Source organism: Carcharhinus amblyrhynchos, chromosome 2, assembly GCF_965287045.1.
Source record: "Carcharhinus amblyrhynchos chromosome 2, sCarAmb.v2.hapA, whole genome shotgun sequence".
NCBI lineage: Eukaryota > Metazoa > Chordata > Chondrichthyes > Carcharhiniformes > Carcharhinidae > Carcharhinus > Carcharhinus amblyrhynchos.
In genome coordinates this window covers 79,668,290-79,696,032 of record NC_137325.1, presented here as the reverse complement: position 1 = coordinate 79,696,032, position 27,743 = coordinate 79,668,290, and the positions used below count along the sequence as shown (strand labels likewise).

General features: G+C 42.1%; 1 protein-coding gene and 1 non-coding gene across 4 annotated transcripts in view; one reads left to right on the top strand and one right to left on the bottom strand.

Annotated features, from left to right (window-relative positions):
* sgce (sarcoglycan, epsilon) overlaps window positions 1–8,913 on the bottom strand; it is a 61,007-nt gene extending 52,094 nt beyond the window's left edge. Inside the window, exons 1-2 of one of the 3 annotated variants that reach the window (XM_080207894.1) lie at window positions 8,743–8,913; window positions 5,288–5,392 (exon numbers count right to left, since the gene is read on the bottom strand). In XM_080207894.1, coding sequence (XP_080064020.1) covers window positions 5,288–5,392; window positions 8,743–8,779 — 142 coding nt within the window. In that variant the 5' untranslated portion in view covers window positions 8,780–8,913. Of the gene's footprint in view, window positions 1–2,154; window positions 2,220–5,287; window positions 5,393–8,742 lie in introns of all 3 variants that reach the window. The other 2 variants (XM_080207910.1, XM_080207902.1) reach the window with 2 other exon arrangements.
* LOC145361920 (U2 spliceosomal RNA) lies at window positions 5,916–6,107 on the top strand. Its single transcript, XR_013889891.1, has one exon. It is a non-coding gene; the product is annotated as a U2 spliceosomal RNA (small nuclear RNA).
* Window positions 8,914–27,743: the final 18,830 nt, after the last annotated feature.

The following is a 27,743-nucleotide window of genomic DNA, read 5'->3' as shown; positions in this document are numbered from 1 at the left end:
CATACAGTCACACCAATAATTTATTAAATGGCAAAATTACTTCACTATTTTAATTCAATATTGAACCACTAGTATATCCCAAAGTTTGCTTTACTCACTGCCACCTAGTGTTGTTTTGATGGCCTCAATTAGTTGTCAATCTTTCATCTTACATGTTCAATATTTCCTTTCCAGTTAAGAAATAGACCGTTCCCAGACGTCTGTTCTCGGGTGAAGCACTGGACGTTTCTCTGAAATGCCATCTTGCTTGCACCTGTCAGCCCAATTCACACATATATTCAAATCCTCCTGCAACTTGTTCAGCACAGCTTTGGAATCTACTATCTTCATTAGTTTTGTATCATCTGTACATCTTAGCTATTATGCTTGTGATTCCTTTGAATTATTTGTGAACATAAACATAAAAGCCAACTAAACAGACCCCTGTGGGAGTCCAATAACAACATTTTCTCAGACAAAGGACAATTCCTGAACTATAACCCTCTTGGTTCTACTGGCCAATCTATTGTAAAATATTTACACAATTCCAATGCCAATCTTTCGAGAGGGACTGCATCAAAGGCCTTATGGAAATCCAAGGATACCACAGGAAAGTGGAGCAGAGCTTTTTATCAGATCAGCCACAACCTAGTTGAAAGGCGAAGCAGACTGACAGGTCTACTTCTGCTCCTACATTTTATGGTGTGTTACAGTCTTCCCACATTATTCTAGTCAAATTAGAATGGCGATGACCACCCATCACCTCCCCCCCGCCCCCCAACAATTCTTCATGAACTCAAATTAGTTTTCTTTAATTATTTCTATCCATATTTTCCATGAACATCTTTAATAAGAGTTTCCACAAATTTACCTACAATGAATGTCAAGCTTACTGATAAGCAATTTCCTCACACACTTCTGCTACTTTTTTTTAAGAAAGAGAAAGAACATCACCAGTCCCCAGATATCTCTCCAGTATTCAGTGATATCCTAATGATATCCAAATGATTTGTGCCAGACTTCCTGTAATTCCTTCTTTATTTCTTGAAGATCCTCGATTCATCTCAGCTGTCCCAAGATTTATTTAGCTCAAGCTCGCATGGCCTTGCGAGTAATAAAAAGCATTACAACTTACTTCCATAACACCCTCTAGCTCCATTCCAAATCAAAAATTTACCCGTCTCTTCCTTGGCAATGAAAATAGTATGCTTGTAACCTGTGTAACAAAACAACTTGTGTTGTTATGTAATTAAGTTTGAATTATCAAAGCAGCAAACACAACTGTGCAGTTCAACAAGCAATCACTCATGTTTATATCAGAGAAGGAAGACATATATTACTTTGGACAAGTTCTCTGCGTCAAATCCAAATAAAGTCTTGCAGAATACAAAAAAGTCTACCTCCTAATTTATTGTTCTAAAATATATATTTATGATGGCAATTCAGATATATTTACAGTTATATGGGCAATCAGAAAGAGTTATGGCAATGTCAGAATCAACTATAGTAATATGTTTGACTCCTAAGAGCTCTCTTAAATGACCCAGTGAGTCATTTGTACCAAAACTTATACAGTCCACAAAAAGGAATGTAACAGGACACTCCACCATTGGCATGCCCTGTCCCACTGACAAGACACATACACCAGAAGTGTTGCACAGTGGTATGAAGTCTGGAGGGAGTTGTCCTGACAGCACTCTACATTAACTCTGGGCTCCATGAAAGCTCATGACATCAGGTCAAATATGGGCAAGGAAACCAACCCTCACCTTCCCCACTCTCGCCCTCCCCTAATCAATCAGTATTCTTCCATTAAAATTTGAAGAGAAATTAACAGAAGGCAGTGCAAACATAGTTGTTTAATCTATCCATGTGCTGTTGGATCAGCAAGGTCAAAACAGCATCATCCACTTATGAGTTTGACAGGAGAATTGTAACTAGTATCTAAAAGATATTTTGACACAATGCGCTCAAAACAATTCATGTCTATCAATGTAAAAGCAACCAGTCAGTAATCATTCAGCTCAGCTGCTCACAATTGATTTCCATCAGCAAGGAACAGTGTGCACATTAAATAATTTCTAAAAATTCAGAGAAAAGGAATGCCAACTGAGCGGCAGATTCCTAATTAATTTTTCCACTGATCCAGGCTGCATCATCTGTGGATTCACTCACTCGAAATGGTTCTCTACTTCCCAATTGTTGATAGTAACATGAAATACTTCTCATTCACAGGTGACCTACGGAAGAATCACAAGTTCCTTAAATTCATCATTTTCAAACCAGCTAAAAAGATCCATTCAATTCATTTCAAAACAAAAAAAGAGAATTTTAAAATCATGGTGTTGCCAGAGTTAAAGTTAATGTAGGTCACTGAGCACAGGTTGATGGGTGCCCATGATTTTTTTATCTCATTCATTGACCAGCATTGCCCATTCCCAATTGCTCTTCAGAAGATGGTAATGAGCTGCCTTTATGAACTGCGACAGTCCACGTGGTGTAGGTACAGCCATAGTAGTGTTAGAGAGGGTGTGCCTGGATTTTGACCCAGCAACAGTGAAGCAATGATGATATATTTCCAACTCAGGATGAGTGGCTTAGAGGGGAAATTCCAGGTGGTAGTGTTCCCAGGCATCATCTGCCCTTGTTCTTCAAAGTGGAATTAGCAAAGAAATTTAATTTATTCTGTTACAGAAAGGCTGTAATAGGTACAAAATATTTTCATGTTTCTCAACGTGATTCACAGCATCTCACGCATAAGAATTACTTTTAAGTGCAGAGACTACAGAACATTATACTTAAATAATTCCAAGATAAAGAATGTTTATACAAGAAAACACAACCCATTCATTCACGACAATGGGGTGGAACCTCCTGAAAGCTGTTGACTGTGATATTATTTCATGGATTTCATGTCATGATGTGAGAACCCCTAACTGACATTAGGGTATTGGGACAAGCAGATGAACCCTCTGGGTTGGCAATGTAGCACCTAATAAATTTACACGCGTGTTTCGTTAAGCCAGGGCCACAAGTTATCCAAGTAAGATTTCACACCAATAATGGGTAATGAAGTTGCTAACAAATTCAACCCTCTTTGCCTCGACCATTGCAATAATAATAACCACCCTCACCATTTCCTAGGAGCCTCTCAATACTATGACTTATTAAATATGTTGCTACATCCGAGGCATAGTGAGGTCACCTGTTTAGTTAATTGTAATTTATCTCCATATGTAATTTTGAGAGTCATATTTTACGCATCATACTCCTAAGAGTCACCTTTTGCTGCAAATGCAAAACAATCCTGAAAAAATACATATAAAGTGAGCCAGTCAGTTCCAGCTGTTACCATTATGTAGGGACTCCCATCTTTATAAATAATGCATCTGCTAATTTACCATGAACCGCAGCAAGGGAGAAGCAGTATTACTGTGGTAATAGGATACAGGAATAGGATAATAACATCCTAACTGCCATTCTGATCTTGTTTCATGATCTGATTTGACAAAGCTTCATCTTTTTCCTCAGCAAAATACAAGCTTTGTTGTATCCAAATCAATGCAATTAAAAACAATAGCCTCAATTTTGCCAGATTAGTTCACAGCACAATGAGCTGTAAGTGCCCAATCATGCAGGAACAATTAGCAAGTATACAACTTTGGCACCGCATTGCTTGTTTTTTTCTAACTTGGAACATAAATACTAGCCTATGCATAAGGGGTTCATTGGTGCATTCCCATGTTATATCATTTACATCTTTCTGTGTACTTAAAAGACCATTTTAAATAGGAGAGCAGTGCTGCTGGTATGGGAATGGCATGAAGACAGGAAGATGAAATGAGGGGCTGCTTTAACAGCAGCACAAGCGCTGTTAAAAGCGTGAAGGCAACACGAATTTTGCAGCCCACACTCCCAGCCAGTGCTAATGAACCACGCTGCTAATGAAACATCACAAAATCAGCCCTCATAAAAAATTTCTCTTGATTTTCACAGATGTTATGAATGATACAGCATAGGAGATGACAATTTGGTCTATCATTTCCATGCCAACTCTTCAAAGAAGCTATGTAATTACTCTCCTGCTCTTTCTCCATAGCTCCACATACAACTGCTGAAGGTTGCCCCCTGGAGTTTCATAATGCTGATTGCTCCAAAAGTGTTTGGGTATTATTTAAATCCAGTGAATCATCATGTGAAAAATACAGCAACTTTTTTTTCTTATTTTTTGAATCTTTGTGAAATCTAATCATTAAAATCCATTTGATGTAAGAAACATCATTTGAAAAGAAAAGCTCTCAAGACTGTTGAAAACAACCTTCAAAATCTGATGTAAGCCACAATTATGTGCGGTGCTGCAATGTTTTTTAAGATTGCTTTTATATCATGCCTTTCACATCCTCGGAACGTTCCAAAGCACTTTACAGCCAACTAATTACTTGTGAATTACAATCACTATTTCAATTTAGGGAAACATGGTATAATTTCCCATTGCAAGGACTCACAAGCAACAGAGGCACTGTGCAGTTAATCTGGTTTTGCAGGTGCTGGTTGAGAAAGAACTCCCCTGTACATTTTCCAAATAGAGCCATAGGATCTTTAATATCCACCTTAGTAAGCACATTGTTCCTCAGTTTAAGGGGCCAAATGGTCTGCTTTTGTGCCATTATGACTCTATGATCTCATCCTTAGACAGCATTTCTGACCATTCACCAGTCACTCAGTATTGTACTTGAATGTCAGCCAAGATTGGTGCACATAATCTCAGAGTATGGCTTGAACCACAGCCTTGTCCCTCAGAGGTCAGAGTGCTACTACTGCGCCAAGCTGGTATTGCATTAGATCAATGACAGTTTAAATTAAAGAAACTGTAATATGTGCTCTCTTACCCATTTTAAACTCTATTCCTATGTAATAATTCCCCATTGGAAGGAAGGTTATTTTAATCGTAAGTGCTCATGTACGAGATAATATATTGGAATGCAGTACCTATCCAATTTTCAGCAGATGTGCACATCATTAAGTGTATTTTTTAAATACATCACATGATAAAAAAAAGCTCGGATGGTTCAAGCTGCAATTAGATTCAATTGGGTTAAGCTGATAAGCATACTGAGAGGAATCCATGTTAGCAAAATGTCAGTATTTTTTAACACTTCACTTCCAAAAATAGTTACTGAGAAACAAGGGAGATGACTTCACAAATATTACAACAAAACTGAAGTGTAAAAATGTTAAAGACGAAATACGTTAGACCGACTCGACAAACCTCCTACCAAGTATATTTTGAGTTTATTACCAAACTCACCCTCCATCACCTCAGCAGTCTTACTCCAGCTAACACGATAACTGTTGATTCCATTATTCTCCCATTTTTTGAATTCAATGCCATCTGCACAGTTTACTAAATAGGCTTTTCAAAACAAAATAAAAATGCTGTGTCAAGTACTTTTTGCTACAGTATCAATGAATGGCTATATACATAATAAGAAATTCCATGCATGAATTAGACATTTTTCCCCATGAATAGGCATCATTTCAGGCCCACATGTTCATGATGAATCTCCCCTGGTGGATCACATTAATTTTATATGAGTTTCAGGCTTGGAATTTGCTGTTAGCTGGCAATAAGCCTGAGGCACCCTGAAAAAAATTCTGTTAAATGCATGCCTGGTACAAATTGTAACACCTTTGACTCTAATTTTATTTCAAAATTACACGCATTATTCAAACCACCTATTTGCCACTGAATCTAGGACATGTGGTCCTAGAAACCAGTATTACATTCTGCTGCCATAACTATGTCAGAACAGGAGCGGCATCCCATCAGTAACCACCTGCACTTTAAAGAATTTGTACAGGGTCAGTAGCATCTGTGTCAGTGTTAGCCACTAGGATGAGGGAGCAGCGTACTAAGGAAAGTATAGCACTGGATAATCGCTTCTCGGCCTTTTAGCTAAGATCAAGTGTAGTATCGACATGCTGTACTTGGTTGAAGTCATTAGGTTACATTTTAGCTTCATTTGAAGCAATTTTTTAAAGCAGCATCTCGGCCTTTTGGCTAAGATGCAAATGAGATCAAGCCTTGGAGGAGGAGCTACACCTACTCTAATCAGCTTGGACCATGTAGATCAAGCCCAAGACATGAGGTGAGAGCCCTGTCTTACCAGCTTGGATTGGGAATGTCCCAACTTGTTGGGACTCTGAATTGGATTTGATTTGATTGGATTGAATTAGAATAAATTTTTTTAAAAATTGGATAATTTGTATTTTCTCATGGAATGTGAGCATAGTTGGTACTTCCCATCTGCAATTTCCTCATCAAGATCAATAACATCACTTCTGATTATTCCAGGCCATGAACATTCAGACCATCAAAGTGTGAAACATGCTCATGGGCCTCATGTTACTATAATGGCACACCTGAATGTTGCATGCATACAGTAATCTAGGAGTCCAGGAGCTGAGACCAGTGGAAGTCTGGTCAAAGATACTATATGTCCTACAATTTATCAATCATGCTGCAAAAGGGGCAACTATTACCCCTCCTGCCCCACTACTAAAACCCCACAGGAGTTTGAGGTAGAAACCAATAGTTACAAATTCCCATCCCCTCCCATCTTCTGACTACTTCTTATGTTGGCTGTCGACTGTTCATCCCAGTCCCTCAAGAAATTGGGAGCCAATTTTAAATTACAAGAAACAAAAAGCACAAGCCATTGGGCAGCCAACAAATAAAATCAATGTGCCACCCCCAACATTATTCATATTATTTTTCTCTGCTTTCCTGTTATGTCTGATTTCATGCATCCTGCAGGTGCATCCTGCTCCATTGACTAGCTCCTCCCAAACTAGAAGCATATATCGGTCAATCATTTTTATTGTTTTGTTAGAAATTTAAATATGCTTTTAAACTTTCTGCTTAACAAATACTGAATGGCTGTGAACATGTTTTTCCATAACTGATAAGTCAAATATTTACTGAACTAGCTGTATATCTACTTTCACATGCCAGACATTTTCTTCCATGCCCGTTGAACACAGCTGAATATGTAAATTCATTGCAGTTAGCACTGTCCTTTTTTATAGAACTATTTACTAAAGCAGGTTAATGATGCCATAACAGTCTTTTTTTTTGCTAATTCTTCTTCAAGTAAAAATGTATCGATTACTTGTTAACTGAGAGGGCATAGTTTGATATTTTTAAAAAGTATATAAATAAGCTACTAAGCAATAAGGAAGCTGCAACAAAAATCAACTCCCTGTCTGTTTCATGAACACAAATTGATATCATATTCATGTCTCTAGATATGACACAAGACATTAAAAATTCATAACTGTTAATTCCAGTTATGCTAAATTATACATAGTTGTTCTGCCATAAGTGAAAGATCACTTGATCAAGACTATTCCTTAAGTTCTGTAAATACAGTTAATTTATTACATAAAAAACTCACAAGATACCACTGTACACAACTGTAAATTTACTTAGTTATTTATGAATGAAACCTTAGTCTTTGGTATAAATGCTGCACTCAGCAACCACAATTTGTACCCTATAATCGCACTTTTAACCTTCTGAAACATCCCATGACATTTCACAGGAATATCTACAAACACAATTTGACATTACAGCACATAAGGAGATATTAGGGCTGATGACCAAAAGCTTGGTCAAAGACAAGTAGGTTTTAAGGAGTGTTTTGGTGGGGAGAGAGCTAGGGAGGTTGACAGAAATAATTCCAGCATTCAGGGTCTTGGCAGCTGACAGCATGGTCGTCAGTGACAGTGATTTAAAAACCAGAGATCAGAATTGGAGGAGTTTATCTAAGAGGGTTGTGGAACTGGGAGAGATTACACAGATAGTGAGAAGTGAGGCATGGAGGGACTTGAAAACAAGGGTGAGAAATGGGGAAAAAAAGGAGGCACTGCTTACTGACAGTCAGTGTAGGACAGCGAGCACAAGGATGATGGGTGAACTAACTTGGTGCAAGTTAGGACAAGGGGCAACAGAGCTTTGTACAATCTCAAGTCTAGAGTATGTGATAAACCAGGCAAGAGTGTAGTGAAATAATCAAGTCTACCGGTAACAAAAACACAAACGAGGCTTTTAGTAGATGATCTGAAACAAAGGCGAAGTCTAGTGATTTGACAAAGGGTCATCTGGACGCAAAACATCAGCTCTTTTCTCTCCTTATAGATGTTGCCAGACCTGAAGAGATTTTCCAGCATTTTCTCTTTTGGTTTCAGATTCCAGCGTCCGCAGCAATTTGCTTTTATCCAAAGTCTGGTGATGTTACATCGGTGGAAACAGAAAGGCTAGTGATGGCATAAATATGAGATCTGCAAACCACATTTCTATTTACACTGTTTATATTTACTTTAAAAAAAAACAGGTAATGAATTGGTACGGATGATGCTCGGATTGTATAGAGGGACGAAAAGCTTGCACTGGCATAGTCACTGCCTACCAAAACAAATGCGCAATTTTAGGGTGTAAAATGGCTTTTAAAAAAAAATCAAGCAGGTTTGAAACAGGATCAGCGGGAAACTAGCGGTTTCCATGCGGGGGCCAGTCAGTGCCTGCAGTGATGTGAGGAGAGAGGGTATAACGGTGGCTGAGGAAGCGGCCCTACATCCACCACACCCATAGCAACAATTCCGAGATGTGGTGGGAGAGCAAGCTGTGCTCCGAAAAAAGGCGCTGCCTCTCCCCACACATACACATACACACAGTTTGCGAGGTGGCTGCTGCAGACTCACCGCAGAGCAGAGAGATGCAGGCGGCAGAGCTCCCCATACTGTCCCGTTCCTGGCTCCAGCGATGGAACGATCCCGGGAATGGAATGTGGCCCGGAGCATCGCCCGCTCGGTATTATGGGAACGGGATAGCTATTGGTCTCCAGGAAGGTGGGCGGTGAGGGCTGCAGAGGCAGACAGACAGCAGAGCATTCAATCCACAGAGAGGGTGCAGTCACACAAAGAGCTGCTGCTGCTGAGAACTGGAAGGGAAGAGAGTTTGCAGGGAATGTGGAGAGAGAGAGGGAGAGAGACCGTGTGCAGCGATTGCGAGTTTAGCATAGCGGGGTGGACTCTTTCAGGTCAAGCCAAATAAACTCAAGTTAAATCAGGACAAAGTAAAAGGGGCAGCTCCCCAAAAGGAGGGGGAACAACCCGAACAAAATCAAAGTACAAAGGAAACTTGAAAACATCAAATGATAATGCATAGTGGGGTGGCTGCTTCGGGAAACCTCTGGAGAAGGGTTCCTCTGCTTGTGAATCCGAACAGTTCAATGGATGTTCAATAGACAAGTATAGGAGGCCCGCTTGACTTAATCCTCAGAAGCAGTTTTAACCCTCTGGCATGAGAAATTTGAGCTAACTTTAGTATGTCACGATTTCTCTACTATTTATCTATTTAATTAGTGTCACAAGTTGGCTTACGTTAACACAGCAATGAAGTTACTGTGAAAATCCCCTAGTCACCACACTCCGGCACCTGTTTGGGTGCACTGAGGGAGAATTTAGCATAGCCAGTGCACCTAACCAGTGCGTCTTTTGGACTGTGGGAGGAATCCAGAGCACCCAGAGGAAATCCACACAGACATGGAGAGAACATGTAGACTCTGCATAGTGACCCAAGCCAGGAATTGAACCCGGGTATCTGGCGCTGTGAGACAGCAGTGCTAACCACTGTGCAACCATTCTGCCCCACTGCTAGGGATCATGAGTTTGGCTTAACATCTTGACTTTAATGTTATTACAACTAGCTTAATGCGGATTTACTTACATTTAATTAAAACACAGTCTGTTGCCTGTCAAATTAAATCCAGTCATAGTATAGAATTGATTTAATTAAAAAGCTGTATTTTGTTTTCCCAACCAACTTGTCTCAGCACATTTTGTTGGATACAGACTGGAGAGGAATAATCAAAAGTTCAACAATGTTGTGAGATTTGATCGAGGCCCCATCTGCCTGCTTGCATGGATGTAAAAGACCTCATGACACTATTGTGGACGAGAACAGGGGAGTTATTTGCAATGGGCTCTGAAAGGAATCATGGCAAGTGATCAAATGCTGGCTAAAATTTTATCTCAACCAGTAACCAAGTTGACAATCATCTTCTGTAGGTCGTACAGTCACCCTTTGAGTGAAGAAATTTCTTCTCATCCTAGTCCTAAATGATGGGTCCCTTATCCAAAAATGTTTTAGGTCCCCCAGTCAGGAAAAATGTTTCAATATCCACCCTATTAAGCCCCTTAGGATAGAGGTGGAGAGACTCTTCCCGCTCAGAAAGGATAGTAGAACTAGGGGGCACAGCCTCAAGATAAAGGGGGGCGGTTTAGAACAGAGTTGAGGAGGAACTTCTTCACTCAAAGGGTGGTGAATCTGTGGAATTCTCTGCCCGTTGAAGTGGTGGAGGCTACCTCGCTAAATATTTTTAAGACACGGGTTGATGGGTTTTTGATAAGAGAGGGGATTAAGGGTTATGGGGAGAGGGCGGGAATGTGGAACTGAGCCACGACAGATCAGCCATGATCTTATTGAATGGCGGGGCAGGCTCGAAGGGCTAGTTGGCCTACTCCTGCTCCTATTTCTTATGTTCTTATGTTCTTATGTTCTTTGTAATCTTGAATGTTTCAATGTGATCAGCTTTCACTTTCTAAACTCCGGAGAATTTAGATCCAATTTACTCCGCATTTAATCAGAGGCCAACCCACTCATCCCTCTAATGAACCTTCACTGTACTACCTCCAATGAAAGTATATATTTTCTTAAATATGGAGAGAAAATTGCACACACTATTCCGGGTGTGGTCTCACCAAAGCCCTGTACATTTGTAACATGACTACTTTATTCTTGTACTAAGTAAAGCCCAGCATATCATTTACCTTCCCAACTACTTGCTGTATCCCCCATGCTAACTTTTTGTACAAGTTCACTGTACAAGTATACCAAAATCTTTCTGAACATCAACATTTACAATTTCACATGCCTTTTAAAACATATTCTGCTCTTCTTAGAATTATAACCTCATGCTTTCCCAGTGGATATTTTGCTATGACATTACAAACTAATTCTGTCACATTACACAATATGAAGGAGGGAATTCTCCAATTTGAGATGAAGTGCAGTGCCAGATGAGATTCTGTTTCACAATCTGCACTTGGAACCTTAGTTATGCACCTAAGTTTATTTTTCTCTACACCTTAGCTATGACTGTAACACTACATTCTGCACCATCTCCTTTCCTTCTCTATGAATTGTATGCTTTTTCTGTATAGCAGGTAAAAGCAATACTTTTCACTGACTACCAATACATGTGACAACAATAAAGCAAAAAATCAAATGCGTTCCCATCTGAGACTCCTAGTAGACTGGCAGCTAGGTTCCGATGCCATATTTAAATACTAGCCCAGTACATTCTTATGATTCTCCAACCCAGTTGTCTCCAACAGACCATGCAGGATGTTAGCAACTTGAAAGTAAAGGGCTAACAATCTCAATAGGAAGGCTGTACCTGCTTTCCGTACCAAGGCCCTCAGAGCCCTTATTCAGGGCGTTTGGGTCCATTGGCATGTGCCCTACCCCAGGGATGGCTCAGAGAAGCAAATGACCCTCACCTCAACAGCCTGGGAGGCTATTACCAAAGAGGGCAGCATGGCTGCCACCTGCCACAAAGCGCTATCCAGTGCGGGAAGCGGAGGAATGATCGCATCCGCTCCGCTACCAAACTCTAAGTTTGGCATCATTAACTCAAACAGCCACTCTCTTCATGGATCTCACCATTCAGTCGTGGGGCACACATATCAACACTCATTCAACAAAATCTTCACAACACCACCATCCCAAAAGTCTTGTTGCTCACACTCCATTCTCTGTTCCTTCTGGATCACAAACAGGAGACATGCATTTCACCCAAACCTCTGCTCCACCATCTTTGAGCAAATCTTATTCTTTTGTCTCCATACAGGCCAGACTTGCGCACAACAGGAGAGAATGAGCCTAGATTAGGGGACGGACGACAGAGATATTTGTCCTCAGCTAGTTTAATGAGGCTGCTGCAGAATCTGCTGGTAAGGACAGGAATCAATCCATTGACAATGCAGAGCTTTGCCTCTTGCAGTAACCTAATCCAGATCTCAGCCCCATCACTTCACCCAAAACTACAATTCATACTGAGTGTGGTGTACTCTGATTTAGTTTCAACTCATCCACTGAAACTCTCCATATGTATTTTTCAGGTACCTGAGCCAGCCCAGCAGCTCCCAAGCCCACATAGCATGTCTGAGGATGAGGGGGCTCAGGAAGACACATCACATCATTCACCCACGCTCTGCACCAATGCAGAGACCCACGCCTCAGAGGGGTGTAATTCAAGGTCAGACATGGGGTCGCTTTTGAGGGAATACCTCACCTACATGTCCTCACAGCAATCAGCAGCAGGGACAACCCAGGTCTCCAGCACTTGGAGGGCTGCTGAAGACCAGCCACCTGTGAGGCCAGATCATGATCCTGAGGAAGTGGCTGTCAGCTCACTGTTGGAGATGCAAAGGGAGGCTTTGGAGTATCAGGCAGAACTTTGAGAATTTCTCAGCAGTCTAGAGTGCACGATGAAGGAGTCTGGTATTCTATCTGATGTCGTGGCTCCGACATACAAGTGCCTTGCAACCATCATGGAGACCTTAGTCCAGCAGGTCCTGCTGGATTTACACTCAGGCCACACACTCTGATAGGCACCATCAGGATGTAAGCCACATGATATTGAGGCACTTTGACCTTCCTCCAGGTGCCCCACCTCCTGCAGGAGACATGCTGGGGCCCTCTGATATCCACAAAGAGGATGTGTTTCTGCAGGTTCAGCCTTCATCACACTCAGAAGGCCTTTTAAGATCAACCCTCCAGGGGCCTACACACAGTGCACCTCAAAGGTGTCAGCTATGCCTGTGCCCACTGCAACTCAAGCAGCGCTAGCCACCAACAGTGCTTCTGTCCTTAAGCAGGAGATTCTTATGAGACCGAAACACCTCCAGGCCTTGGGCTATCAGTGGATGTCATCCAAGACCATCACAGGCATCAGGGTGTAGTAGTCAGCAGGCTACCTCCACCCCTGCTCTGGATGTCAGGGCTGCACCGAGGTGCAGTGCTAAGGCTAGGAAAGTTAAAAAAGGGTTGATGTCATCTCAGGGTCATGGGTGCTCTATCATTGTGAATGAATTGCATTTTTTGAAAACCATTCCATGGATATGTGAACATTATGGTCAGATAAAATAATTTTGGTTTGGATCTTTGCAGTCCTCTTATTCTGAGGTTCAGCCTTCATCACACTCAGAGTGTCCCCTTTTAAGATCAACAGTCATGTGATGTCAACCCCACTGCAACTTGACACTGGACCTTTGTGTGCTGTCAGGGAGATGTGTGTAATTCTTTATTCACAGTGTATGAGGGCTGAATTCTTAATCCATAGTCCTCATGAATAGCAATGGCTGAGGAGGGCTCATCAACATATGATTCTGTGCACCTGGTTACTAACTGATAGTGCCTCAAAACAAGATGTGTATTTTAGGGTGAGGGTCCTACACTGGCCAGTATTTCCTCTGTGTGAGTGTTTGTATGCTGAAATGGTTAGGAAGCACCTAGCCTTGACTCACATCACTGAACTTTCTTGCTGGACTTTAAGTTGACAGAGTGAGCACATTATCAGGACACTGATGACCTAGCTATGATTTAATCCTTGTGAGTCATGAGCTCTTAAAACCCAAATGTGAATGTAGAACCCACTCTCTCAGATAGTTTGGCTATTCCCTCAAAAGTCACAAAAGGACTTGGAAGGCTCGAGGAGATGTCTCCTGAAAATCAGACTTAGTTATACTCTTTGTGAAATTTTTCAGCCTGTAGGATATCACGGGCACACCTCCCACATCTCCCCTCCTCCATGGCATCAATACACTCATGTTGCCCCTCACTTTCCCTCTGGGCTTCCTGCACCTCCTCATCTTCATCTTCCAAAGTGGCCTCCCTCTGGCAAGGCCTAATACCTCTGCAGATTGTGAAGGTCACAGCAAACTGCGATCATGCAGCAAACCCTCTCTGGTCCATGTTGTGGAGAGCCACCTAAGGGGTCTGAGGCATCTGAATCACATCTTCAGAAGTCCTATGGTCTATGAGGGAGCATGTGGTGGTGTGAGCAGCGTCCTTGAGAGAATCTGAAATCGGTTAAATCACGATTAGTAGTTCATCCCATTTAGTTATTCTCAATAATGCATTCAATATGTGGGGCAAAACACTTTTTAATGAGAACTGAGAGAAAGGGTGTTTTTCTGTAATTAGTGAGCCATTAATAATTTATCGTAATTCATGACCTCTAGTTTAAACTCTCCCGAGTAGAACTAAACAAACCTCCCTGCAAGGATATTGGTTCCTCTCCAGTTTTGGTGCAACCTGTCCCTCTTGTACAGGTCGCCCCTACCCCAGCAGAGGTCCCAATAATCGAAGATCCTGAAATCTTGCTTCCTGCACCAGCTTCTTAGCCACATATTCATCTGTCCTATCTTACTACTCCTTTCACCCAAGTTGTGAGCCAGTCTTTAAGTTGGTAGCCCTTGTCTCCCTGCAACCATTCCTGCAGCTTGGAAAGCCAGAAAAGTAAAAACAGTTGTTAAAAGTACATCAGCTGGTGAAATATTGGCTCTTGTGGAAGCAGTGGATATGGGATTCTATTTACCAAACATTATAATGGAGATTCTGTAATTGGGCAAATTGAAGATAGTATACCCATTGAATATTACGTAGAAAATTGTTCCTTGTGGAATAATGTACACTCTGCAAAAGGTAGAGTGTACGTTACACTTATTGACTTAAGGGATTTCTGCTATAAATCTGTAATTCAATTACATGACTGTTACTAATTCGCCTGTTTATTTTCTGATAAACAAATTTACTTAATTGTTCTAAATATGATAATTAAGATATGATATTTGATTCAGTTATCAAATACTGAAGTCTTATTCAGACATGTGATAAGATCAGTGAGTAAAATTGATTAAGAGTTACAGTTTCCTGTTCTGTTATCCACTGACAATTGAGCTATGAGGAGAGGCTGAATAAACTGGGCTTGTACTCGTTAGAGTTTAGAAGAATGAGGGGAGATCTCATTGAGACGTATAAGATGATGAATGGGATGGATAGGATAGAGGTGGAAAGACTCTTCCCGCTCAAAAAAGACAGTAGGACTAGGGGGCACAGCCTCAAGATAAAAGGGGGGCAGTTTAGAACGGAGTTGAGGAGGAACTTCTTCACTCAAAGGGTGGTGAATCTCTGGAATTCTCTGCCCGTTGAAGTGGTAGAGGCTGCCTCGCTAAATATTTTTAAGACGCGGGTTGATGGGTTTTTGATAGGAGAGGGGATTAAGGGTTATGGGGAGAGGGCGGGAAAGTGGAACTGAGCAGCGACAGATCAGCCATGATCTTATTGAATGGCGGGGCAGGCTCGAAGGGCTGGATGGCCTACTCCTGCTCCTATTTCTTATGTTCTTATGTTCTTATGACAAAGAGTCATGTAGACTCGAAATGTTAGCTCTATTCTCTTCCCAGATATGCCATCAGACCTGCTGAGCATTTTCTGTTTTTGTTCCTGTTTTGTTATCCTGAGCAATATTCCCACACATTCCCTAAAGTTGAACCGTAAGACAACCCACAATGAACGTGATCTAAAGCCGGAGAACTGAAATAGTCTAAAGTAGGAAGGTGAAAATGATCAAAAACCGAAGTAATATTTTCTCCATAATTAATAAAATTCAGAAAATAAAGAATTCAAGGTCATGAATTATTGTAAATTATTAATGGCTCACTAATTACAGAAAAAGATCCTTTCTCCCAGTTCTCATTAAAAAGAGTGTTTTGCCCCAAATATTGAATGCATTATTGAGAATAACAAAATGGAATGATTTAATCATGACTTAACTGATTTCAGCCATGGCAAGTGGCCTAACAGTGCATTGCAACCTATTCAATGATCCCTGCTGGAAAGGGAACAGGTCAACTGAAGGCAAAATCTAGCACAGCATAACTGCACAGTTGAACAACCACAGCTCTATAATTTTTGGAACACCTGTAACCATGGTGATGCAGCTTGTGTTTTGAAATGCTGCCGGCTTAAGACAATGCTTTATTCAACGGTGCAATGTATTCTTTCTAACTGGTGAATTGATGTTAACAGAACATAGAACAATGCAGCACAGGAACAGACCTTTCAGTTCACAGAGTTGTGCCCAACAGGACTCCAAATTAAACTAATCCCGTCTGCTTGCTATTGATCCATATACCTCTAATCCTTGCATACTCGTGTGCTTATCTAAAACTCCCTTAAATGACTCTATCATATCTGCTTGCACTATCACCGCTGGCAGTGTGTTACAGACACATACCACTTTCTGTGCAAAAAAAACTTGCTCCTCACATCTCCTTTGAACTTTCCCCCTCTCACCTATAGTGCATGCCACCTAGTATTAGAAATTTTAACTCTGGGAAAAAGATTCTGACTGTCAACCCTATCTATGCCCCTCATAATTTTATAAACTTCTAACAGGTCTCCCCTCAGCCTCTGCTGCTCCACAGGAAACAACTTTGTCCAGCTTCTCCTTATAGCTAGAACAAAGAACAAAGAACAACCCAGCACGGGAAACAGGCCCTTCGGCCCAACGAGCCCACGCCGCCGCATCTTCCTACACCTACCCTGCCCTGCGTGTATGTGAGTGGAACCCCTAATTTAGCCAGATTCAGGGGAGAATAGCGTCAATTTGGTATACCAATCAGCCTAAGAGCACATCTTTGGGGTGTGGGAGGAAACCGGAGCACCCGGAGGAAACCCACGCAACCACAGGGAGAATGCGCAAACTCCCACAGACACAGGCCCAAATCCATGTATCTGCACAGCTAGCAGTGATAGTCACTGAGCTGTTGCGGCGCCCGTCTACCGGTCCAGGATCAAGCACACACACCGACACGAAGTACTAGGCCACTCCCGGAACCTCCAAGAGCAGCCCACGCACGACCCACCGTGTGCATGCCCTTCATTTGACAACAAGGTGGACCAACACCTGCGGAATAAAAAGACAAAAACGTTAACATGTAATTCTACATTTCCGGTGTCGTCCCGGGGCTCTGATCCTATTTAATACCCTCTACTATAACCCTCCATCCTTGTTTCGCTCATGTGTCTATCTAAGTAAACCTTAAACAAGTCCAGCGTGCCTGCCTCCACCACCCTACTCGGTAGCGCGTTCCATACCCCCATGACCCTCTGCGTGAAAAACCTTCCTCTCATATCCAAATTATACTTCTCCCCCCTCACCCTTAGATCGTGACCTCTCGTAATTGTCCCCAATCTAGGGAACAGCCTACCACTATTGACTTTATCTATTCCCTTCAGTATTTCATATACCTCTATCATGTCCCCCCTTAATCTCTGTCTTTCCAAGGAGAAGAGTCCCAGTTTCTCCAACCTTTCCTCGTAACTCAGTCCTTCCATGCCAGGCAACATCCTGGTAAACCTCCTCTGCACCCTCTCCAGAGTCTCCACGTCCTTCTGGTAGTAAGGTGACCAGGACTGGACGCAGTACTCCAAATGCGGTCTAACCAACATTCTGTACAACTGAAGCATTAGACAGCAGCTCCTATACTCTATACCCCTTCCTATAAAGGCTAGCATTCCATAAGCTTTCTTCACAACCTTCTCTACTTGTGTCACCACCTTCAGAGACTTGTGAACTTGCACTCCCAGGTCCCTCTGTATTTCTATACTCCTAATCGGTCTACCTTTTATCACGTAGCTCCTCTCTGCATTATTCCTTCCAAAATGCATCACCTCGCATTTGTCAGGATTAAATTCCATCTGCCATCTATCTGCCCAATATACCAACCTATCTATATCCTGCTGTATCACCTGACATTCCACCTCAGTATCCGCCAACCCTGCCATCTTGGTGTCATCTGCAAACTTGCTGATCACACCACGTACGCTCTCTTCCAAGTCGTTTATATATACTACAAAGAGGAGAGGTCCCAGTACTGAGCCCTGCGGCACACCACTGGTGACTGGCCTCCAGCCTGAAAAGGTCCCCTCGACAACTACTCTGTCTCCTATTGCCCAGCCAGTTCTCAATCCACCTAGCTACCTGTCCTTGTATCCCATGTGCCTTAACCTTTTCTACCAGCCTACCATGAGGGACTTTGTCAAATGCCTTACTGAAATACATATAGATGACATCAACAGCTCGCCCATCGTCAACCGTTTTTGTCACCTCCTCAAAGAATTCTACCAGATTCATAAGGCAAGACCTCCCCCTAACAAAGCCATGTTGCGTATCCCTAATCAGATCGCAACGCTCCAAATGCTCATACATCCTACCCCTAAGAATTTTTTCCAATGATTTTCCTACCACCGATGTCAAACTCACTGGTCTATAATTACCAGGGTTATTCCTACTACCTTTTTTAAACAGCAGTACAACATTAGCTACCTTCCAGTCTTCACAGCTCCAGGGACCTTGGTTCAATTCCCTGTTTGGGTCACTGTCTGTGTGGAGTTTGCACATTCTCCTCGTGTCTGCGTGGGTTTCCTCCGGGTGCTTCGGTTTCTTCCCACAGTCCAAAGATGTGTAGATTAGGTTGATTGGCCATGCTAAATTGACCATAGATACATAAGTTAGAGAGGATTAGAGGGTAAAATATGTACGGATTGGGGGTAGGGCCTAGGTGGGATTGTGGTTGGTGCAGACTTGATGGGCCGAAGGGCCTCTTTCTGTACTGTTGAGTTTCTATGATTTCTATGATGATTTTATAGCTCATACTCTCTAATCCAAGCAGCATCCTGGTAAAATTCTTCTACATTCTTTCCAAAGCCTCCACATCTTTCCTGTAATGTGGTGACCGGAATTGCACACAATACTCTAAATGTGGCCTTTGTTGCATAAAGTTTTATGCAATATGACATCCTGACTCTTGTACTCAATAGAGGTAAGCATGCCATATGCCTTCTTCACCACCCTATCTACTTGTATGGCCACTTTCAGGGAGCTATGGAATTGAACCCCAAGATGCCTCTGTACATCAATGCTGTTCAGGATCCCGCCATTAATTGTATACTTACCTTTAACATTTGATCTCCCAAACTGCAGCACCTCACACTTGCCTGGATTAAATTCCATCTGCCATTTCTCCACCCATATTTATATCCCAGTGTATCCTTTGACAACCTTCCGCACGATATAGAACTCTACCTATCTTTGTGCCATCTGCAAACTTTCTAACTCACCCATCTACGTTTTTATCCAAGTTATTTATATATCAGAAATAGCAGAGGTCCCAGTATGGATCCCGCGGAACACCACTGGTCACAGACCTCCAGCCAGAAAAATACCCTTCCACACTACTCTCTGAATTATATGAGCAGGCCAATTCTGAATCCAGGCAGCCAAATCACCCTGGATCCCATGCACCTTAATCTCCTGATGAGTCTACCACAAAGGACCTTGTCGAACGCCTTACTAAAATCCATGTAGACAATATCCACTGCTCTATCCTCATTGATCTTGATTGAAAAAAAAGTCAAATTAATAAAATATGACCTGCCCCACACAAAGGCACATTGACTTTCCCTAATTAGGACATACTTTTCCAAAACCGTGGAAAGCCTATCCCGAGGTATGTCCTGTCTAAGTGCAGATGTAACATTCTCCCTGCAGCTCCTCCACCTCTTTTACTTTCCTGTCTATCTTGTCTAAAACATCAAAACCCTGGAACATTCAGCAGCCAGTCCTGTCCCTCTCTCAACCAAGTCTCTGTAATGACCACAGCATCATAGTCCCATGTACTGACCCAGGTTCTAAGCATATCTAGGCTTAGCCTTACCCATAATACTCCTTGTGTTGAAATAAACACACTCCAGATCCTAAGAATCCTCTCCATTAGCTTCCCAACCACCAATGTGAGACTCACCAGTCTATAATTTCCTGGATTATCTCTTTTTCCTTTCTTGAACAGAGGAACAACATTCACTATTCGCCAGTCCTCCAGGATCTCTCCAGTAGCTAGGGAGGATACGAAGATCTTTATCAGGGCCCAGCAATCTCCTCTCTTGCCTCTCTCAATAACCTGAGGTAGATCCCATCAGGCACTGGAGACTTATCCACCTTAATGCTCTTCAAGAAACCCAACACCACTTTTTTTATCTCAAAATGTTCTAGCATATTAGCATGTTCCACGCTAATCTCACTATCCTACATGTCCTTCTCCTTAGTGAATACCAATACAAAGTACTCTTTTAGGATCTCACCCACATCCTCTGCTTCCAAGCACATGTTCCCACCTTTGTCCTTAACTGATCTTATCCTCTCCCTAGTTATTCTCTTGTTTTTAATATATGTATAAGATGCCTTGGAATTCTCTTTAACCCTACTTGGCAAGGTCATTTCATGGCCCCTCCTTGCTCTCCTAATTCTGTACTTTCTTTATTGTCCTGTCAGGTCCTGTCCAATTTTAGCTTCCCAAGCCTTACATATGCTTCTGTTTTCCTTTAACTCAATTCACAACATTGTGATTCCCTCATTATCCAAGGTTCCTCTACCTTACCATTTTTGTGCTGCTTTCTTTCTGGAACATACTGATCCTGAACTCTGATCAGTCAGTCTTTAAACAACTCCCACATGTCAAATATGGACCTGCCTGATGTCAGCTGCTTCCAATTAATTCTCCCTGGCTCCTGCCTAATTCTGAAATTTTCCCTCCACCAATTTAATACCTTCCCACAACGTCCTCACTTATCCTTATTCATAGTTACCTTAAAGTTGTTTCCAAAATGCTCTCCCACTGAAAGGTCAATCATCTGGAGAAGCTAATACAAGGTCTAGTATAGCCCCTCCTCTTTTGGACTATCCACGGATTGGTTCAAGAAACCCTCTTGTATGCAGCTAATAAATTCTGTCCCATCTAAGCCTCTTCCTCAGTTAGTCCCAGTCAAATTGGGGAAATTAAAGTCATCCACTGTGACAACCCTGTTGTTATTGCATCTTTCCATAATCTGCCTACATATTTGTCCTAGTGTTCCAATGGCTGTTGGGGGGTTTATAGTTTAATCCCATCAGAGTGATTACATCCTTCTTAGTTTTGAGCTTTACCTATATTGCCTCGGTGGATGAGCCTTCCAGTGTGTCCTCTCTGACAGATGTGACATTCTCCCTGACGAGTAATGCAACTCCTCCACCTGTCACCTTCCTCTCTATCTTTTCTAAAACATCAAAACCCTGGAACATTGAGCAGCCAGTCCTGTCTCTCTCTCAACCAAATCTCTGTGATGGCCACAACATCATAGTCCTATGTACTGATCCAGGCTTGTGACTTATCTGTCTTATCGATAATACTTCTTGCATCGAAATAAACACACTCCAGCCCATTAGTCCCATTGTGTTTATTAACCTGTCCCTACCTGTCCTTTCTTTGAGACTTACTGGTCCTAACATCTACCTTCCCCTCAATCATAGACTTACTTACCTGCTGCTCTGGTTCCCAGCCCCTTCCACTCTAGTTTAAACTCTCCTGAGTAGAACTAGCGTACCTCCCTGCAAGGATGTTGGTTCCTCTCCAATTTTGGTGCAACTTGCCCCTCTTGTACAGGTCACCCCCTGCCCTAGAAGAGGTCCTTTTGATCCAAGAACCTGAAACCTTGCCCCCTGCACCAGCTCCTTAGCCACATATTCATCTGTCCTATCTTACTAGTCCTTGCTTCACTAGCACATGGCACTGTTTGTAATCCTGAGATCACTACCCTTGTGGTCCTGCTTTTCAGCCTCTTCCCTAACTCCCTATATTCACTTTGCAGGACTTCATCCCTCTATCTATGTCATTGGTACCAATGTGCACAACAACCTCTGGCTGCTCAGCCTTCCCCTTAAGAATTTCATACAACCGCTCAGAGACATCTGAACAATTTAAACACAATCTAACCTAACACATTTGAATATGTGCTTTACAACCTTTGCACTAGAGGATACGAATGTTGTGAGCGCAGGAGGTGGTGATGGAGTTGAATGTGAAAGGGAAGGATGGGCATAACAGAAATTATTATCACTGACTGCTTGGAAGGATAGTTTTCAGATTCTTGACAGGAAGTAGAAAGCTATGACTTCTCACCTTGTGTTAATAAAACAATAGCCTCAAAGCTGTGTTATGTGCCAGACAGAAAGGTAAAGGTACTGTCACTGTGGGCCATCCACTGTCCACTTGGAGGTGACACACTGCACCACAGGGAGCAAGTGAAAGACAGCTGCTAAACTTGCACTAATAATTGGCTCTGTTCCCTGCTTAGAATAGCAATTTTCTTCCAATTTTTCATCAGAAGTAGAATTTTCCTCAAATGTTGAATGCATTATTGAAAAGAACTATTGAGAATTTTTGAAAATAATTCATGATAAAGGATGAGGTAGGAGAAATACGATGCTGTGTGGACATGTCGCTAAATGTGACAAAGCAGAGGGGATTCTGCACACCATGTAGTCACAGTTTATAAACAAATTATATGGTAACACAATGTTTGTGAGTATCAAACAGGCCTCATCTTAGCCATATTCCTTGCCTGATTGTGCATGTTGGATACCGTCTCGATGTGGGTATGCCGGCGTTGGACTGGCGTAAATACAGTAAAAAGTCTGACAACACCAGGTTTTAGTCCAACCTATTTATTTGATAATATACTCACTAGCTTTCGGGGTTACCCCCTTCGTCAGGTGAATGGAGAGTTCTGGCCTCAGACAGAGCATATAAAGCTTTATATGCTAGTGAGTATATTATCAAATAAATAGGTTGGACTAAAACCTGGTGTTGTCAGACTTTTTACTGTGGATACCGTCTCCACATTGTACACAATTTTTTTCTCTGGAGCTGCAAGTTTTCGGTTGGCCAGCAGGGGGCAGAAGCAAGCTATGAGACAGACGTAGGTTGGGGTGAATTTCTCTGAAGTGATTTGTGCCACTGTTGCACGTTTAAACGCGATTTTTGCGCACGTCTGTGGCCTGTCGAAGGAGTTATATGCACATGCAATGAGTCTGCAAATTTGTACATCCAAAATGGATGTGAACTGCTAAACTGTCGTAAACTACCTTTTTAAAAAAAGAGGTTGACCTGCATTCTTCCGCAGCAGACTGTTGGAGAAACAGGTGAAAGAGGAACAATACCTGTTTGTAAAATTTCACTCTCAAATAACATAGTTTATTAACATTATTTGTACAGAATTCTTAACTGCCAAGGACCTGGTGGTTCAAAGACACAGCCTGGTACTGAGAGAAGTAGGAGTTTTAAAGGTGCAAATCTCCGAGTCTTTCTTGAGGAAAGTTGGATGTGATTGTCACAAAGCTTGCCAAGGAGCCAACTTGTATTGTTGTGGCTCAGTGGATGGCATTCTCGCCTCTCAGTTACCAGGATGGCTGGCACGGTAGCATAGTGGTTCGATCCCTGGCTTGGGTCACTGTCTGTGTGGGGTTTGCACGCTCTCCCCGTGTCTGCATGGGTTTCCTCCGGGTGCCCTGGTTTCCTCCCACATTCTGAAAGACGTGCATTGACCCAAGCAGGTGCCGGACTGTGGCGACTAGAGAAATTTCACAGTAACTTCATTGCAGTGTTAACGTAAGCCTTCCTTGTGACTAATAAATAAACTTTATATGTTCAACTCCCATTCTAGTGACCGCAACATAAATCTATAGGCAGACACTCCAGTACTATGCTGAGGCAGTGCTGCATTTTGTAGGTGTTATTACTTGAATGAGATGTTACATCTGCTCTCTCAGATAGATGTTGAAGATGCCACGGTGTTACTGTGAAGCAGGGCAGAGAGTTACCCCTGTTAACCTGGCTAATATTTATCCCTAAAGCAACCTAATTAAACCAGATTATCTGTCATCATCACATTGTCGATTGTAGGACCTTGGCTACTATCTTTTCTACATTGACCACACGTCAAAGTTACTTCATTGGCTGTAAAGTGCTTTGGAATGTCCTGAGTTTATGAAAGTTGGTAAAAAAATGTAAGTTCATTCATTCCTCATTGATGTATGTGACATTGGCACTGAGTGTCAACTCCTTCATCCCAGCACTGCAGAGCACACCTACAAAATGTTCAGCAACCTCACCAGAGCTGGCAAGTTAACATGGAGCAATCCCTCCTTTGTTTACTTGCCTACTTCGGACACCAACATTTCCTGTATCCTCCTGTAGCAGCGCCTTCGCAGTGCCCTCGGCTAGCGGGAGGAGGGCTTTCAATTTCTTTCATATTATTGACACATATTTCTCAATTGCTGGATTATATCTTTATCATTCTCAGTTTGCGGAATTGATGGCTTCACTCGTACTAAAAGAAACTGCTAGCTTTCTCATGAATTTATGGCCTGATAATGCTTATGTTATTAAAGACGTGCTGACCCTTCGTCCTTTGTGGAGATTCATTGCCAGAGTTAAAGCATAAGAGCTCATAGTCATTCTGTTTCAGTAGTTGAGTTTGCAATAGACTTGGGGTCACTGCAGTATGAATATGACCCATGTCAGGTAGCTTTTTACAGGCATGAGCAAGTTCAGCATTTGCCTGCATCTACTTCATGGCTTCATAAAAAAAAATCTTTCTTCTGACGAGTCTCCTCATTTGTTAACGTATCGGCAAAAGCCAGAGTCCAGAAGTCTGTGTTCCTCCTGAGTTAGGAGATGAAATTTTATTCCTGTTTCTATCACAATCAGAAGTCTCAGAACACCAGGTTAGAGTCCAACCAGTTTATTTGATAGTAATCTCACAAGATTTCGGATTACTAACAAATAAACCTGTTGGACTTTAACCTGGTGTTGTGAGACTTCTTACTGTGTTTACCCCAGTCCAACGCCGGCATCTCTACATCAGTCACAATCAGCAGATGGTCATTTTTCTGTTGAGACTACCTTAAGAGAAAGTTGCAGCTGCTGTGTGATGGCCTAAGATAAAGGAGGATGTAAACCTCTGTGTTGTATTTTGCTGTGTTTACAGGGAACCCTTCATCGTGTAGTAAATGGGGGCTTTCCCTGGAAATCAGGCAGCACCAGAGGGTGGGCTCACCTCCAGACTGATGTTATTGGCCCGTTGCCGCCGCCACAGTGAGGTTATTGACCAGTCTACTAAGTGGATAGAGGCATTTCCTTGTCAGTCAAACAATGTACTCACTGCTGTGACCAACCCCACTCAATGAGTAGAGATATTATCATTTTGTTTGATGGTAATCTGGTCTCGCCTCATAAAACTACACAGGATATCACTATCAGGCTGTGACTGGAAGGTAGAAAATTAGGAGTACATCCCTGAGCACTTTGCACTTGCTAGGGATAGCATTCCTCACAAGAGTTTTTCTTGGGATTATTTTTTGAGAGTGGAATTTAGGAGTTAATTATAGAGCAGTTGCTTGGAAATTCGTATCTGCGAGGGACACTGCCAGTCAGTAGGTAATTAATGGTTCGGGCGTTGCCGAAAGAAGTGACCAAAATCATTTTCACAGTTTGAGAATTGCCTTAAGGATTTTCTAACATTAGAGCTAAAGGTAATTGCCTTAAGAGAAAGCGAATAGTTTTTGTTCAGAAATTGCTCTCAGCTTAAGAGAGAGAGAATGGAGAGAGAAGGGAGTCTGCATTAGCTATATGTAGTTTGAGAGAGAGAAGCATTCAGCAAGCAGACGTGTTAAGGTGGGCTGGAAGCTAATGCTGTTAAGGTAGCCCGGTAAACTAGAGTTGAAGCCTTAAAGCTGCAAAGGGGTTTGCATATATGTTAAAGTTAAATTGAGTCAGTTAAAATCTCATAGGATGTTGTGAGCCGAGAGACCAAGTTCAAGGAACCAAGAAGAAGAGAAGACCACAGAAGTTCCGGATCCACAGAAAGACAAACTTACATACTTTGAACTTGTAGATCATTCCATTCCCCAACTAGTGGAATGTTGGATATTAATCTTTGTTCAATAAATCTTATTAGTTAGCATTCTAAATTAGTGATTGTGCATTTTGCCAGTAAACTTATTTCTCAACAAGAATTTTATCACTCGGAGGTTTAAAATGTCCAAATCCCTACTAAGAAGGTGTCTCAGAGGATGCAATGTCACTCTCCTTCTCTGTCCCCAGCACAGATACACCCACCTCAGTGTGGTATGTGCAGCTTGGTCATAATGGCTACTCACACAGGAGAGAAAACATCACAGCCACACAAATAGTTGTTGGAAATTGAGATAGAACAGACCTCTGGCAGTTGTGGCATACCGAGCTCCAGGCTGATGAAGAGCCTCTTGAATTGTCTGTCAGGAGGCAGATACTGGATGTCCAATGTGAAGGACATGTGGCAGAGATGCCAGAGGGATTGCATATTTGACACCAACATTGGAGGAGTCCACCAATGCCTAGATCACTGCGAAGACACGCTCAACAGAATGCATGGCTTCCTCCACTGACATACTGGCAACTATCACAGAAGGCCAAAACCAGCAGCTCACAGATATGATACTCAGTATGTGTTCCAACCTGCACTCCATCATTGAGAGAGAGAGAGAAGGAACATGGAGTCACGTCCACTTCCTGGTCCCTCTCAGGAAATCTGGGAGGACTAAGTGGAATTCATGGCAGAAAAGCTGCTGCTCACATCAGTAGAGCGTAACTCTCAGGCTGCTTCTGATGGCCACTGCCTGTCGCTCGCCCCTCTGCCATCAATACAGGCACCTCAGAGTTTTGCAGTAACTTCTGGGCCAGCTACCACTCCACAGCGGCACTTCTCTTATTTGTGAGAGTTGAACTTTGATATAAGTTATTTTGTACATAAATAATTGTTTTCCTTCTAGCTGCATTTATTCATTATGTCTCAGTGAAAGTATGCACATGGATTTATTCGATGAGTTCAGTTTTATTGACACCATACATGTCCACACAGTTGGCATGGGATCCCTTCTGGGCCCAGCTCTCATAAATTCTTTGTTAAATTCCATGAGAAACGTGCTTTTGATGGAATGACACCTAACCTCCAAGCCCTTGCATATTTCCAATATGCAAATGGTACATTTGCTATATTTAAATCTGCAACTGTACATAATAATTTCCTTCCATGTCTTAATGGGCTCTATCCTGTGCTTAAAATCACCTTTTAGAATGAATCAGTAAATGACTGAACTTCCCTTCCTTGATATAATAGGAAATCCACCAGGGGGCTCATTACCCTGGTTTAACTGAACTAGTCCCACTTACCTGTGTTTAGTCCCAATCCCTCTAAATCATTCCTATCCTACTGCATGATATGTCAGACATCCTGGTTAATTTGAGGAAATGGTGCTGGAGAAGGAGTTTCTGTGTGACCCTTCTCCCAAAGGGAGCTGAGGATAATTTCCTGGCTGAATTTGAGATCTGGCTGTCGTGTTTTTGTAAATCTATTTGAAGGCTGGATGTTTCAAATTCAAAGATTTGATTTGATTTCATTTCATTTGATTTATTATTGTCACATGTATTAGTATACAGTGAAAAGTATTGTTTCTTGCGTGCTATGCAGACAAAGCATACCATATATAGAAAAGGAAAAGAGAGAGTGCAGGATGTAGTGTTACAGTCATAGCTAGGGTGTAGAGAAAGATCAACTTAATGCAAGGTGGATCTATTCAAAAGTCTGATAGCAGCAGGGAAGAATCTGTTCTTGAGTCGGTTGGTACGTGACCTCAGACTTTTGTATCTTTTTCCTG